Genomic DNA, 15,419 nt, shown 5'->3' on the forward strand with positions numbered 1-15,419 from the left:
CTTTGAAGCTTTTATAGATAGGAGAATCTGGAGCATTTCCCAGGAAAATTGTTCAAAATTATGGCTCAAAAAATTTCAGCAATGTTTTACATTCAGGGGCTATTCCACTTAAATTTTTTGTAAGTGTTGTTTAAAAAACCCATTGTTTTTGATATTAAAGAAAGGCGGCATGGGGACTTTTGCACGAATATGTTCTTTAATTCAAGTCTTAAAACGCAATTTGTAAGGCCATATTTTGTAATATTAGGGTCAGTGATTTTTTGAAATTAGCGGTCCAAAAACTCAATTCTGAGCGATTTTCGATGTTGTTGAGTATCTGTGGGCTTCTCCCTAAAACTTACAAGTATTTGATGCAAAAGAATAACGTCTGGGTGTTTAACATACATGAAAATTGGTATTAAGTTGGTACAAGTAAAACAAAAAAAAAAAAACTCTTGAAAAGAATCATTGGATGAGTCCAGATCAAAATTTAATTTTGGTGCAATTTACTTTGATAAATACATTTTCTATTTATAAACAGCAACTTATTTATTCGTGTTCTTAGTTTGATCAATATGAATAACCAATTCAGTTTTAATTGTTTGTTTTTTTATCTAGTGGGATAGCATTTTACTAGATAAATATTTGGATTTGTAACATTTCCATTTTTCGAAAAGTTTTCGGGGCATTCATGTTTCACAAATAATAGAAACTGACTCATTGCTTGTGTTTTAATCGGATTATGCATAGTCCTCTGATTATTGTGTTCATTAATATGTAAGAAATTCAAGTATATATTATGCACTGAAGCTATGACTAACTTGATTTTTCTGTGTGTATAGGAGGGGGGGGGGGGAGCCAGGAAATTTTCGCCCCGGGCGCCGTCAGAGCTTCGGACAGCCCTGTTCCCCTTCAGTCTTTAACTCGATCATTTGCTGATAAGTTCCTGAGAGACAGAGTTAGTTTTCTCTACTATTAAAGGATGTCTAAGCGAGTACTCTGTCAGTGATATTAAAAGAAAAAGAGAAACTTCTAAAGCAGTAGAATCTCTGAATCCAAATTTGAAAAAAATGGTTCCAGCAGTATTGAAATCAAAACCATGCTTTTGATTTTTTTCTCTCAATATTTTTGATTAAAGTGCGCATACTGTGCTTGAAAACTTTTAAGTTCTTTATTTTTGTCTGTTATAGGTACATATTAATTAAAATATTCACTGATTTTTAATATTAAAATGTCGAAAACCGAAACTAGCGGTAAGTTGAACTTCCGATAAGTCGAAGTTTTTTGCCTGTCCCTTTAGATTCGAGTTATCGCGAATAGACTGCATTTTCAAAAGAAAATTCCTTGTAACGTTCATTTAAATAAAAGATGATTATCGACTTCATTGTGCAGATTGTAACTTTAGACAGTGGCTTTTTAATAATCTTTTTTGATAAGTGTACAGAGTGATCACGCTAAGAACCTTGGAATATATCACCACTAGAAAAAGAAGAGCATATGCAAGCCTAAAATATAACTACGGAAGGTGATAACTAAGCCCTTCAATGCCGTGTAGAGTAAAATTCTTCACAAGTGATGGGGTAGCTTTTGTAAACAAACAATATAAACCCAATTTCAAAAATATAAGCATGAATTTGAATTTAATTTAATTTTCAAGCTTACTGTTTAATACTGTAAGAAAGAAACATCTTTGTGATTAGATAAGCAATCAAGGTTATAAATACACAAATACTTACAACAGTTTCTTCCAATCCTTTCAGATCTTGCCTAGCTTGCTCTCGGCGATCAGCCATGAGACTAAAAATTAAATTATAAGTAACGTAAGCGGTAGCAATAAATTTTACACTCTCAAATAGTCACTTCAGAAAAAGAAATTTTTAACAACAAAATACTTACGTTAACTCTTGCAACTTCGTTGTTTTTTCCTGTTCATCTTGTTTCAGTTTATCATAATCAAGCTGTAGTCTTTCTTGAGCAAGTGAGAGTTTTTGATTGACACTAAAAACAAAAATTTATGGCTTCTTAAACAATCAAGCACAAATTAGAACATTATATGAATTTTCATTCTACAGCACTTTTACGTGATTTGAAAATAGATGGAACATAAGTTCCTAAATTGCAAAAAAAAAAAAAATCATATTTCAACTAATGCTTGCATGAACAAAAAAAGGTCCATACTGTTATGCATCAATGAACATTCACATTTTACGAAACAGACTTACTATGGTATTATTATTCCCTTATATTCAACTATTTCTTCACTATTCATGAGTGTTTCATTGTGTAAGAACACATCTTCATTAGTCACTAATAATATAGATCAAGGATAGGATTCTGAACCAATGATCCAGTGAACGAGCACCAGTACATTGAAACATTTGACTGATACATGGAGATTTTTATCTGCCTATGTAAAAAAAATTACTCTCTGACCACCAGTATTAGTGTTCAGGGTGTTCAATTTTTGCAGATGTGTGTTAGCCTCAAAATTAAGAAAATTCACATTGAATGAACAAAACACATGAATCAAATTTTTACTTTTCCTCCTAATTCAGACAGAATTGTCTTTATGTTGATTAACATAATTCTTATTCAGTCAACTGGACTATAATTTAAAAGAACAAAGCAACACGTAAATGCCTTTCTGCTATAAAGTAAGGAAAACAATGTTATAAATGCACAAAACTGCAGTTATGTTTCGGGGTTATAAAGATCCCCCTTATCAATACATAGAAGTGGAAGTTTTCATTTAGTAATTAGTAGCATTTTAATCCCCTAATGAATAAACCTTTCAATATTAAGTTTTCCCCCAAACAAAAAAGTAATGTTTCTTTTCATTGGGACTTCTTTTGCATTCAGAAGTCTATAATTTTTCACATTGAGAAAAGAATTCTTTTACGGTTTGAACATACTTGGCAATTCAAATAGGGATCATTCCACGTCAATTCGCCTAAATTAAATAGTCGGCCGTGCCGTTATGTCTCAGATTTTCTCCATTATTTTTTTACAAATAGATATCTATAAGAAAAGCCCAAATTATTTTTTTTAGATTTTTTGAATGAAAATTACGCTTTGGAGAATTTTTTCAAAAACTCGATTTTTGATCATTTTTCGGAGTCACCGTTTTGGCATGAATTCAGAAAATCTCTCTAATTTCTTTATTTTCCAAGCAATTAAGCTGAATTTGTATCAATTTCAAGCTAATATTTTTCTCTTTCAGTGTGAATGACAGAAAGTATTCTATGAACAGTTGGGTGTTGCCACTCTTTATCTAAAGTCAGTTTTTGTGTTTTCAATTGGGAGATTAAATAAGTTACGTCTCCGGAGTACCTACTACGATTTGCATCAATTTTTTTTATAGCATATTTAAATCATTCTCTTGTTATGTAGAAAAAAGTAGAAGGGTGTTTTTTTGTAGTTTTGAAATAAAAAAATAAAATTTGTTTTGCAGTAAATACAAATTTTCTATTACTTTAAATCCCTTTTAAGCTTAAAAAAGGCCAAAAACTTTTCAGAACGATTAATATTGGATTCTCAAAGGGTTTGTATCAATAGTTAATCACTAAAAAGTTGTTTACTTTTGAAAAAAAATGTGCAAAAATCTCCGTTTCAGACTTTGCAAAAATAAATTAAAAAAAAAAAACTTTTGATTGAAAGTGTACTAAATATTAAGAATAATAATTTAAAGAGTATTTTTAAAATATTTTCAATGGAATTATTTTGCATTTTTAAATATTTTTCATGTTATTAAAGGATGGAAAAAAAAATTACTGTTGAAAACTTTTCTTAGCATAATCTTGTTTGGCTTACTTTACACCTGACAATGAACGTCCACACTTACAGTAAGTACTCCACAACTCTAGATTTCTCTATTTTTGCTGATTGAAGTATATTTTAAAACCTCTTTGAAACTTATTCAAAGAAATTCTGACTTTTTTCATCTTCTGATACGAAGGAAATAGTAAATTTAAAAAAAAAATGCCGTCCGCACAAGCATGCTTTTCATTTCACATTTAATATCGACGAAAGCTATGTGTCGATTAACTTTCAAAGCAAAAGAATGATGCGTAGTGCATGAGTATTGTAAGAGTGGAAGATCATTGTCAGGTGTTACGTAATCCAAACAAATTTAGGCTATGAAAATATTTCAATAGTAATTATTCTCCCCCCCCCCTATCTTTTATTGTCAAAAAAAAAAAGTTAAATAATGCCATTAGAAATATTTTTATGCTATTCATCAGAGTACACTTTCAATCAAAAGTGCTTTTTTAAATTATTTAATTATTTATTTTTCCCCCGAGTCTGAAACAGAGGTTTTTGCACAATTCTTTTCAAAAGTGAACAAATTTTTAGCGATTAACTATTGATACAAATCCTTCGAGAGTCCAGTATTAATTATTCTGAAAAGTTTTTGCCCTGTTTTGAGCTTAAATGGATTTAAAGTAATAGAAAACTTGTATTTTCTGAAAAACAAACTTTATTTTTTTTATTTCAAAACAACAAAAAACACCCTTCCACTTTTTTCTACACAGTAAGAGAATAATTTAAATATGCTACAAAAAAAAAAAAAAAAAAGATGCAAATCGTAGTTGGTACTCCGGAGATTTAACTTATTTAATCTCCCAATCGAAAAAGCATAAAAACAGACTTAAGATAAAGGGTGGCAACACCCACCTGTTCATAGAATACTTTCCAAGGTTCATACTCTTCCAGACAAAATGAATTTCAGGAGTTTTCAAGAGTCAAAAGAAAAATTTTCAGGAGTAATAACACAAGCGGTTTTTACAAGAAATCTAGTTTCAGTAACATTTAATCCACTTTGCTATCAAATTTTTAATCGATTAGTACTTTTTTTTTCATGCACTATTCAATCAAAAAAGAAAAAAAAAATTAAAATTGGATTCAAAATATTTGAAAATAACAGGAATACACAAAATATTAGATATATCGGCATATTATCAGTACTAAATATACTACAAAATAGCAATAGCACTACTAATTACCAATATAGAAAATATGCTTAATAGCTGTTGCTGTTAACACAAAAACTAGCTCATGCTCTTAGTTCGTTCTCTAGTAGCAGTTACAATCAGTATCCGTAATGGGCATGTTTGAACAGAGTAACAGGTCAGTCGGTTCGAACACATCCCATGTCTTTGTGAAAAGCACTGTGTGATCTGTATAATACGAGAATTTTGATTGGTTGCCAGCGATTCAATATGGCTGCCTAAACGGAGATGACATGGAATTAAAATTAGCGATTGTTGTTGAAAATTATTTTCAGGAGGAGAGGAGAAAAATCAGGAGGTTAAAACAAAAATGTAGGAGTTTTAAGGGCCCTTAGAAGAAAAAATTAATTTTCAGGAGTTTTTCAGGATTTTCAGGAGGCGTACGAACCCCGACTTTCTGTCGTTCACACTGAAGGAGAAAAATATTAGCTTGAAATTGCTACCAAATTCAGCTTAATTGGTTTAAAAATCAAGAAATTAGAGAGAGTTTCTGAATTCATGCCAAGACGGTAACTCCAAATAATGATCAAAAATCGAGTTTTTGAAAAAATTCCCCAAAGCGTAATTTTTATTCAAAAAATCTAAAAAAAAACTAATTTGGGCTTTTCTTATAGATATCTGCACGTAAAAAAATAATGGACAAAATCTAGGACATGACGGCATATGGCATTAGGCGATTTGACATGAAATGACCCCTACTTTAATGCTGCCTCTCTCATAAAACGATTTCTTTTAATAATAAACAATTAAATAAATAAATAAATGAAATAATTTAATAAAAACAAGAAATAAATGCAATTACTCTTTGAGTTGATCAATTTGTGATTGCTTTTCAGAAATCTCATCTCTAAGTTGTGCCAGCTGCTTTTGATGGGATTCCCTGTGTTTCTCAATTTGTTGCTCCAGAGCTTCTTTCATCTTTTCAGCACTGTCTTTTTCTTTTTCTTTCTCTCTTGAAGCCATAATATGCATTTCCTCTGAAAATGTATCAACGTGTTATTCAAAACTGTATTGTGTTACAATTTGAAATAAATATCATTAAAATATATCAACAAATTCAGATATCATCTAGTAATATTTTATAATAGCACTAGCTGCATTGCCCAGTTTTGCACGGTGTACCTCGAAAATAAAAGTTATGTCAAGCGACGCATGTTTAACAACCAGGCTTCAATTAGAGAGAAAAAAAATACTGTAAAATTTCTCGTCGAAATAATCATTCTTAAAGAAGTGAATGGGTATTTTTCACGGGCTTTCGAATGGCGGTAAAATCGAACTGATCGGATAATTATTTCCGGCAGGAAGAGCCATTTAATGCCATTTTCGGGTGTCCATCTTTTTTGGCATTCGAAAACCCCCCTACATTCCTTCTCGGGTGCCCAAGTACCTCCCTGCCAAATTTGGTCGAGATAGGACATTAACTGTGGATTTGTATGGGGAACATACATATATACACACATATATATTCTTTGTTTTATTTATATAGATTCCTGCTTCATAAACTGAAAACAAATATGTTACACTAGGTTCGACACAAGCCTGAGTGATGCCCAGATTCTGGTAAAATTTGGTGTCTCTCAGATAAAATTTTTTAAAAAATCTATGAAATGTGTTAAGCTTTAATTGAACATAAAAAGTAAAATCTTAAATAAAAACTGATAAAAGTTGTTCACAGATACATAGCCAAGAATCGTGAGCTACTTGCTTCTTCTTTTCACCTTGACCTCCAGCGAAATATTACTTAACTTCACTATCCTTTGGTTTGGTCATTTTATGGCATTTTGTGCCCACACACCATTGTATGTCACTGTAATATGATCTGATTACATTTCGAATTCTAATTCCTTACTCTTTGACTTAAATCTAGATAATTGCAATCAGTAAATTTTATAAATAGTGTATCACATTGTTGAAAAAAAAAAAAAAAAGAAAATTATAGTTGCATGTAAAATGATCCAGTTATAATTTCATAAACCGAACGAATTTCAACAGATATTGCTACAAGAAACATTATTTTATTGCAAATCTATATTTCTGAATCTTATTGCAAATCTTATTGCCCGCTCTTTTTTCTTTTATGGGAGTTGCTGACTTATAGCAATTAGATATACAAGGTGTTTCTGAACTCTTGGGCAAAACTTTAAGGGGTGATAATACACATCAGGACAAATATAACGTCCAAAATAAGGGCCCAAAACGTTTTCGGAAGGAGATAGGGGGCATTAAAGTAAAGGGTCCAAAATTTAAAATGATCATAAAAAAAGCAAAAATTGATCGATTCGTTTGTGATTTTCGCTAAAATTATTCTTTTTATCAGTATTTTCTTGAAAATAACATTTGAAATTGCAGTTTAAAAAAGGCCGATAGTGTATTTCAACTTCTGAACACAGTTCAGTTTGCGCGACGCAATCACGCCCATTGATTCTGATTTTGAGCTGAAAATGTAAGTTTAAGTCCAAGCATTAGAAAATATTTAATGAGATTCAAAAATAGCAGTAAAGAATAGTTGTTTGTTACTCCAAAGTCTAAACTGCACTCTATCGGCATTTTTTAAACTACAATTTCAAAAATTATTTTCAAGAAAATACTGATAAAAAGAATAATTTTAGCGAAAACTGCAACTCATTGGCATAGAGCAGACAAACTATAGCCACTGCAGAGATTGCTGCAATGTTTGCTCCAGTAGCCTGCTCCGTGACTTGTGTTCACATTTGTGCCATCACACCATACTACTTTAAAGTTCTCTATTTTCGCATTCAGCTAGAGAAACAAGAGACTGCCTCAAGCATGTCTTTGCTGAATTTGATATCGGAGTACTGTGGCAGAGATGTAAGAAGAACCTGGCTCTGTGCGATGATGCTTATATTTCTTTGGTAAAGAATTTTCTGTCATACTTCCTGTTGTTACCGACTACTTGGGTCAAAGTGTGATTCTTTCGACTATCAAAATATATTCCCTCTATGACACAATGAGCTTGTTCAATCTAATTATCATTTTGCTGGAGTTCCTTACGAGTTTCACTTCGTTCTCTGCGGATCTTGCTTCGATCGATTACTTCAGATCTATTTATTGGGGACACGAGACCAACATTGTGCAGAACTGATGTTGCTAGTATAGCAGTCGATCTATCAGAGACACCGATCCGATCGCAAGCTTTAGTAAATGAAGGTAGAGCGATTGTGATTTTCCTACATTTCATCTTTTTCTTTGCCTCAGTCTTGTTTTTTAACCAGGTATACATTATCTATCATTGTCCAATGAGTGAGTGTCATCTTCGACACTGACAATATCTGCAAAATTGGGTTGATTTTTACTCTGTTTGGTACTTAGTTTATTTACTTGACTGAGAATGGCTTTCACTCTTTAAACTTTTCTCCACAAATTTCCCTGTCTCATTTTCATCTATACTACCAATTATCATCGCTCTTGAGCCTCTTTGATCTTGCAGAAAAATGCATTCCATTGCAAGAACTTTGAATTCTTTTGAGCATTTGCAATGTGAAATCATGTCGAAGCACATACATTTGCGGATATCAAATGGGCTGTTAGTTTTGTTACGAAAGTCACTTAGTCTCCGTTGAAAGTTGAGATTATCTTTTTTTCCCTTGTAAACCTTCAGGATTGTACTGTATTCCTGGTCGAATGATCCGAGTTTTTCAATCGCATTCGTGTGACTTACGTTGGAATGGAGCCCTTTGTCCAGATCTTCTTCCACTTCATAACAAAGTTTGTGTTATATGTTTAAAAATATTGGGTATTTTCCATTTCCCATCTAGATGTCGTCATTAGTTGCATATCATCGGTGCATCATAACATCGGTGTAAGTTGGAAGAGTATTGGCTGGAAATTTTCGTAGAACGCCAAATAACACACATGATACTTTGTCTCTTGTAATTGCCATCAATTTGATTTATATAGTAAATGTGTAATGTTTATTATTTAATTAATATATTTATATTCAATATTTTTATTCATACAGTAGAACATCTCTCTAGGAAAAACACATATACGTAAGTCTAGATAACTTAAATAGTTTGATCCCAATTGAATTGAAACCCGAAATAGTTATGTTTTTGTACTGTAATGTTATTATCCTCATATAATTATATAGCAAGCCATGCTAAATTGAGACTGAATCTGGCTATAAAATCATACATAATAACACATTTAATCTATAGAAAGAAACTAACCTTTAAATATCCACTACACTCACTGGATGGTTGCTGCAAAACAAATGTTAAAATGCGGAAAAATAACCTTTTATTTTCCCCAAAACTAATTATGCCAACCAATGAAATGAAATATTTAACAATATTAATTTTAATAGCCATGGGCACAAAAAATGATATATATATATATATATATATATATGTATATATATATATATATATATATATATATATATATGTATATATATATATATATATATATATATATATATATATATATATTGTAGTGCATTCAAAGTGCCCTATAAAGTCTTTTAATGTAGCATTTTGGCATAAAATCTCAAAATGTCAATTTTTCAGTGAGGCGAAGGGAGATCAAAAAATTGTCTGCAAATGTTATGGTTTTGCACAATTGTTACTATACACAAAAGGCACTTTTCCACATACAAGCTTATAAGAATTTAAAAAAAAGTTTTTTCACTCCACCCTAATGAAAATACCCCCAGAATATTTCAGTTTAAGATAGTTTGTAAACTACTTGACATTTTATTTTGTATTGGTACTAAACGCTTTACAATGAGTGAAAGACAGCAGGCAGTCACCCTTATCTGACTACTGCCTTTTAGTACAGAAATGATTTGTGCTTGGTTGCACATAACTTGATTGGTATCAAAGAAAGGAAGAATGATCTGGACGGGCAAAAGAGTTTTCTGGAAACAATCTGGTTACTTTTACTTTTCACATCCTTTCTACAGCAAATCGAAGGGATTTGAAAGTGGATTGGGATTGGGAATAAGAGGGTATTGGAATGCTCACTCTTATCTCGCGGCAGCTTAGAAAGATCATCTTAAATACGCCATTTGATGCTTGTACCTTTCTGATGCTGAAATTTACTTAAATTTTAGTCTTGTATTAATTTTAATATATGTGATAGTACATTCGCGAACTATAACAAAACCATTTGAAAATCATGTCAAAAAGAGTGAATGCTAATTTATTTGTATAGTTGGATGGTTTTTTAATGACCTCTGTTACATTGGGCTCTTTCTTTGTCCCCAAAAAGCGCGATATAACATGGGGTTACTGTATTTAAATCCAAACCTATGACTCTTTTTTATTGGATTCTTGTCTGTTATTGGTGCCATTACTCTATACATTTCAATAAAATATCAAGTTCAAAAATTGTTAGGAAACACATTTTCAAATGAATAATAAAAAAATAGTATATTTAAAATGAAAAATTAAACTTCAATATGAAAAAACCGTATTTTGAGAACTATGTGGGAGATTAAATATTGCAAGAGAGCAAAAATTTCTATTTAACACTAATTACTGACTTTACTGTTTATGTCTTTCAGCTAGATAACTTCTTCAAATTCACATTACATTTTTTTTTAAATATAAAAAAAAAATCAATTTTTTGAAGAAAATTACAAATTTTAGGCCTCCTGCTGAACATCTACCATTTTTCAATTTGGATCAATATTTTTTTGTGACATGAGTGGAGCAATGTTTTTCAACATGAAATTTCGAACTTTGGAAGAAAACATTTTCCCGATTTGGCCTAGTGCATAGTGCTGTTTCCCACATTCAAGCACAAGTCTGCATGGATTGCCGTGGTTCAAATTATATGATTTTTTTTTACAATTGTTTTGATCTAAAAGGAAAAATATAAGAGGGTGTGCGATTTGAAAAATCGACTTTCATTTTTTTTTGGGGGGGGGGACATTTTATTATATACATAATTAGAGGTTTACCTTTCATTTGCTAGAATGTATTCTTTAGTTTTCTCAAATTGAACCATGCAAAACATGACAATGTGCTTCTACTACAGGACATAGAAACAAATGTGAGAATTGAAAGAGAATGTTTTTTTTTTCTTTTTCCATCAGTGAATAATTTTGTCGATTAATCTTGATACATCAATAACATATCATTTTACTGTGAAAGTTTTTGTAAAACATCAATGCAATCAAAAACTTCTAAATTACCTATAAAAAAACTTACTTGCAGATTTTAGTTTAGCACATTCTTCTGTCAAAGAATCCACTTCTTCCTCTAAGCTCCTTTTCTTATTTTCATTATCTTTGATGGTTTCTTGTAAGGATTTCATTTTAGCTTCATACTAAAAATAAGATTAAATTCTTTTCACAAAAACCATTCAGGATTATAGGTTCACGCACGAGGCGAAATCCGAAATGTTTTGCCCAGATTTTAAGTTTCTTCTTTTTAAAATAAAAGTTTTAAAGGGGAGGCAAGTGAACACTCATAGATTCAAAAACGGGAGACTATGGTTTTGTGCAAAAAGGTTTCATTTCTGCTATCCTGACTTTTGTACAGAGGTTTTTGCAGCTATGATTTTTGTTATTTGTTGCTTTTATTTTGAATTAACATCAATAAAATTTTGTGCTGTAGGCATATTACATAAATTTCCTTTTTTTAAAAACTAGCTTTTATTTCCACGCGACCAACTATCGGAAAAATTTTATTCCCATACTTTTCGCATAGTTGGTCTTTTACTGAAATTATTTAGTCTTTATTTCACAGTCAGAACATGCAAAATTATAGCAGAATGAGTGAGTATTTACTATTTTAGCACCTGTTTAAAATGGTTAATCTAAAATCGAGAAAATGTTCAGGTTTTCCAGTGTTGTTTAAAGAATTGTTGGGGAAAATTTTTAGAAATTCTGCCCGTGTCTAAGTTGACCCCCTAATTTTTAACTTCATTTTAAGAACTAAATTTCTCAACATATACTTGAGTATATACAGCGCTGCGTAAGTAGAGGATTTTGTTTTTGATCAAAAAATGCAATTTTTAGGGCATCACATTTTTTTACAACAAAGTCTTAATCTTCTATCTTACCTGGCTGATTAATAAACGACATTCAGCAAGTTCTTTTTCATAACTTTCAACCTTTTTGTTGCTATCAACCTGGAAACTTTCCATTTGACTGCATCGCTAAAGGAGAAAATGAGACGCTACTGAAAAATAACACTTCAAAAAAGAATTGTTTATATTTTCAAAAATAAATAAAAGATTATGTGTAAGCCATCAAACTTAAAAAGCTTGAAAAATTATACTAAAACCAAAAATAAGGTAATAAAAATATTTAAAGCGAAATTAAATTTGAAACACTGTGTTATAAAAATGATTTTTAAATCTTCTGATTTTGAACTTAACAGGGTGGCGACAGGAAATGTGAAAAAAAGTTCCCTGACTTTTCCCAGATTACGTTCACCAAATTTCCTTGATTTACGTTACCAATGATAATGGTTTCCTTTCTTTGCTCTACTTGAAATCCATTGTATGTTTGTATAAAATGCAGCATTTTAAACGTTTTAAGTTGTGTAAAGTTGTTCAACTAAAGATATATTTTTAAAAAATGCTACTTTTTAAATAAAATGGTAAAAAAAACATACCAAGTCATTTGGGGGGGGGGGGATTTTTCTACATGAAAAGATTATGGAAAATTTTTTAAACAAAAGAAAAAATTCACTTCCAGAAACAACTTAGCATAAGAATTTTCAGAAACTATGAAAATCACTCTTAAAAATATGTTTATTTATGATAGAACTAAAAAGTAATTGAAATTATTTTGAACTAAATTTTCAAACAGTATAATAATTGATGCAAGAATAACAAGTAATAGAGGAAGAATAGAAGTAATGTAGTTATTCTTGTATAACTAATTGACATATTTACGCAAAACAGATGAAACCATTTGACATCCATTCATAGGGAGCTTTTCTCTAATCAAGAACATAGGTTTTAATGAATGAATACAGCATTTTAACAATAAAAAATAAATATATTTACTTAAGTACACAAGTTAACTCTATTTCAAATGATTTCAGTATGTAACGAAAAAAATCTTAGATTGCTTTTGTAACAAACAACTTTGAAAAACAAGAAAACATAAAAAAAAAAAGCAATTGTTAATTTTAAAATATATAAAAGAAGAATACAACTTGGTTATAAAACAAAAGATTAAGTCTGAGGAAAAGAAAACCTTTATAATCTGTGGCGACAACAAATAGTATAACAGCAAAAAACAAAGTTTTTTTTTTTTTTGATAGAAAGTTCAATTTTAGCAATCAAATTAAAAATGCGAAGAAGTAATAACTTTTAAGCTTTTATCAGTATTAATTCAAAAACCAATGATTTCTTCTGGAAATTGCGATTACAGTACGCTAATTACTTCGAGGCAATGGAATAAAGGCGAAGGAGCTAAGCAATTAATGAAGGCTTACTCTTTGCCTGTATGGTTGTTTATTTTATGTAGCATTGAAAGCGTGAAAGGAAATTTCAAGCTAGGTAGAATAAACAACCTAACAGACACAGAAGCAATCTTAGGAAGTTCATCCTGTGGTTGTAAGATTCAATACTTTGACGTTGAGGAAAAAAGATGCAAAAATATGCGGCAGTGTATAATTGCACCTCATTAATTTTACTTTTTTTTGAAGAGATAATTGGCGGAAAATGCGTAGGGCATTAGAATTCTTAATTTTAAAAAATATACTACCTGTGAAAGAGCTTTAACTTCTGACTTCATTTTACTAATATAAAGCCGAACAACTGTAAACTCTTCATCTACTTTTCCAGATAAGTCACCAGCAGACTATGATAAAAGAGAGAAAGCATAATTAAATTTAAATAAAATTGATTTTAAACAGGTTAGTTATTTAAACAGCTTTTATTAAAAAAATTAAAAAATCCTGGAGGGCAAAGGCTATAGATTGAATGCAATTTATATCAAAAAACAACAAAAAGTAATATTGATTTCTCAAAGGCAGGGGAGGGGATTTCCCCCTCTTGACCTCCCTAAATGGCTGTTACTGATATTAACTCACTAAACCAAAATCTATATCTATCTATATATATATATATATATATATATATATATATATATATATATATATATATATATATATATATATATATATATATTGAGGGCTTTACATATCATTATTCATTTATTAGTTGAAACAAGCTTTTACATCAACGTTTTTTAATGCAAATAAAATGTTATAACTTATAATATGAAAATATTATATTACTGCACAGTTTTTATTTGCCATGTTAAAGAATCAAAACTGGAGATGAAATCTTTATGAGAGAGAATTCAGTTACTAAGAAGAAGAAAACTTTATACTCTATTATCTTACCCTTATATCTGACACGTTTCCACCTAAAACCACTCCAATTTCTCCAAGATCCTTCAATAAATTGGTTAACATTTCAGTCATTCTTTTCTTTTGATGCATCGTGTTGTCCTTCAATTGTTGAAGCTCATTCATAGCATTATTCAAACTTGCCTGTTAAAAAAATAATCTTGATTAATACATGCATGAAAATTTATTTATTACAGTTTAAACAATCAGTGGCGCCGAATTGGGGGTTGGGGGGGGGGGAGCAACTGCCCTTGCACTTTTTTTATTATCAAAAATTGCATCAATGTTAAGATTTCAATTTCAAAAATTCTGGTGAGGTTACCCAAACATTAACATCACCAAATACTGTTTAAAATTTCAGATTTAAAACTTCAATTTTGAAATTTTTCTGAGAAAAAATTCCTGAGCGCACTTTTTTCTTTCTTTGAATTCAAAGATGACCTAAATTTGCATTATATATACTCCAGTTTGAGGGGGGAAAATCAGGATGAGAACCCCCTAGATAGCGTAAAAATGCAGTTTTAAGACTCCAATTTAGAAAAAAAAAGAAAAAAAAAATCTGGACACCTTTTTCTAAAGACCCAAAAGGAAGTCCAAGACTGAGTTTTTAGGATGGCATCAGTACTAAAAAATACAAAATACTGGGACAGGGGTAGAAGTGATCGACTTGTCACATATAGGACATTTTCCACAAAAAATATAGGACAAATATAGGACACATTATACGAATAATTTTGCTTCAAACAAAATTATAACTTACATCTGAAATGACTTTCCTGTAGTTGAAAGAATATTTTTTGAAAAAACAGTGAACTTTATAGACTAAATAACTAAACAAAATTTGAACAAAGATAATATTATTATTTTTTCCTCACTCATGACCCAAGAACTAATTCCACTGTTCTTTGATTTTATATCTAAACTGAACCCTTTACCACTTATATTAAGAACAAACAGAGCTAGGAAGGATCCTTCTGACGTTTTTCAGTTTTCTTTATGCTTGAATGTTTCAGCATGCTGCCTCAATTGCAAAATTGCGAAAATCCACTATTGCTTATGAGCACTGAACAGTTGCGAAAATGGCAAAATG

At 30.6% G+C, this 15,419-nt stretch overlaps 1 protein-coding gene across 1 annotated transcript in view; it reads right to left on the reverse strand.

Moving 5' to 3' along the window:
• The window catches only part of LOC129229163 (kinesin heavy chain-like), a 121,377-nt gene that overhangs the window by 15,019 nt on the left and 90,939 nt on the right, over positions 1-15,419 (reverse strand). The window contains exons 14-20 of the mRNA XM_054863461.1: positions 14,324-14,473; positions 13,681-13,776; positions 12,021-12,116; positions 11,165-11,282; positions 5,791-5,965; positions 1,876-1,977; positions 1,716-1,776 (exon numbers count right to left, since the gene is read on the reverse strand). Of these exons, the coding sequence (XP_054719436.1) occupies positions 1,716-1,776; positions 1,876-1,977; positions 5,791-5,965; positions 11,165-11,282; positions 12,021-12,116; positions 13,681-13,776; positions 14,324-14,473 (798 nt within the window). The remainder of the gene's footprint in view (positions 1-1,715; positions 1,777-1,875; positions 1,978-5,790; positions 5,966-11,164; positions 11,283-12,020; positions 12,117-13,680; positions 13,777-14,323; positions 14,474-15,419) is intronic.

Source organism: Uloborus diversus, chromosome 1, assembly GCF_026930045.1.
Source record: "Uloborus diversus isolate 005 chromosome 1, Udiv.v.3.1, whole genome shotgun sequence".
Classification (NCBI taxonomy): domain Eukaryota; kingdom Metazoa; phylum Arthropoda; class Arachnida; order Araneae; family Uloboridae; genus Uloborus; species Uloborus diversus.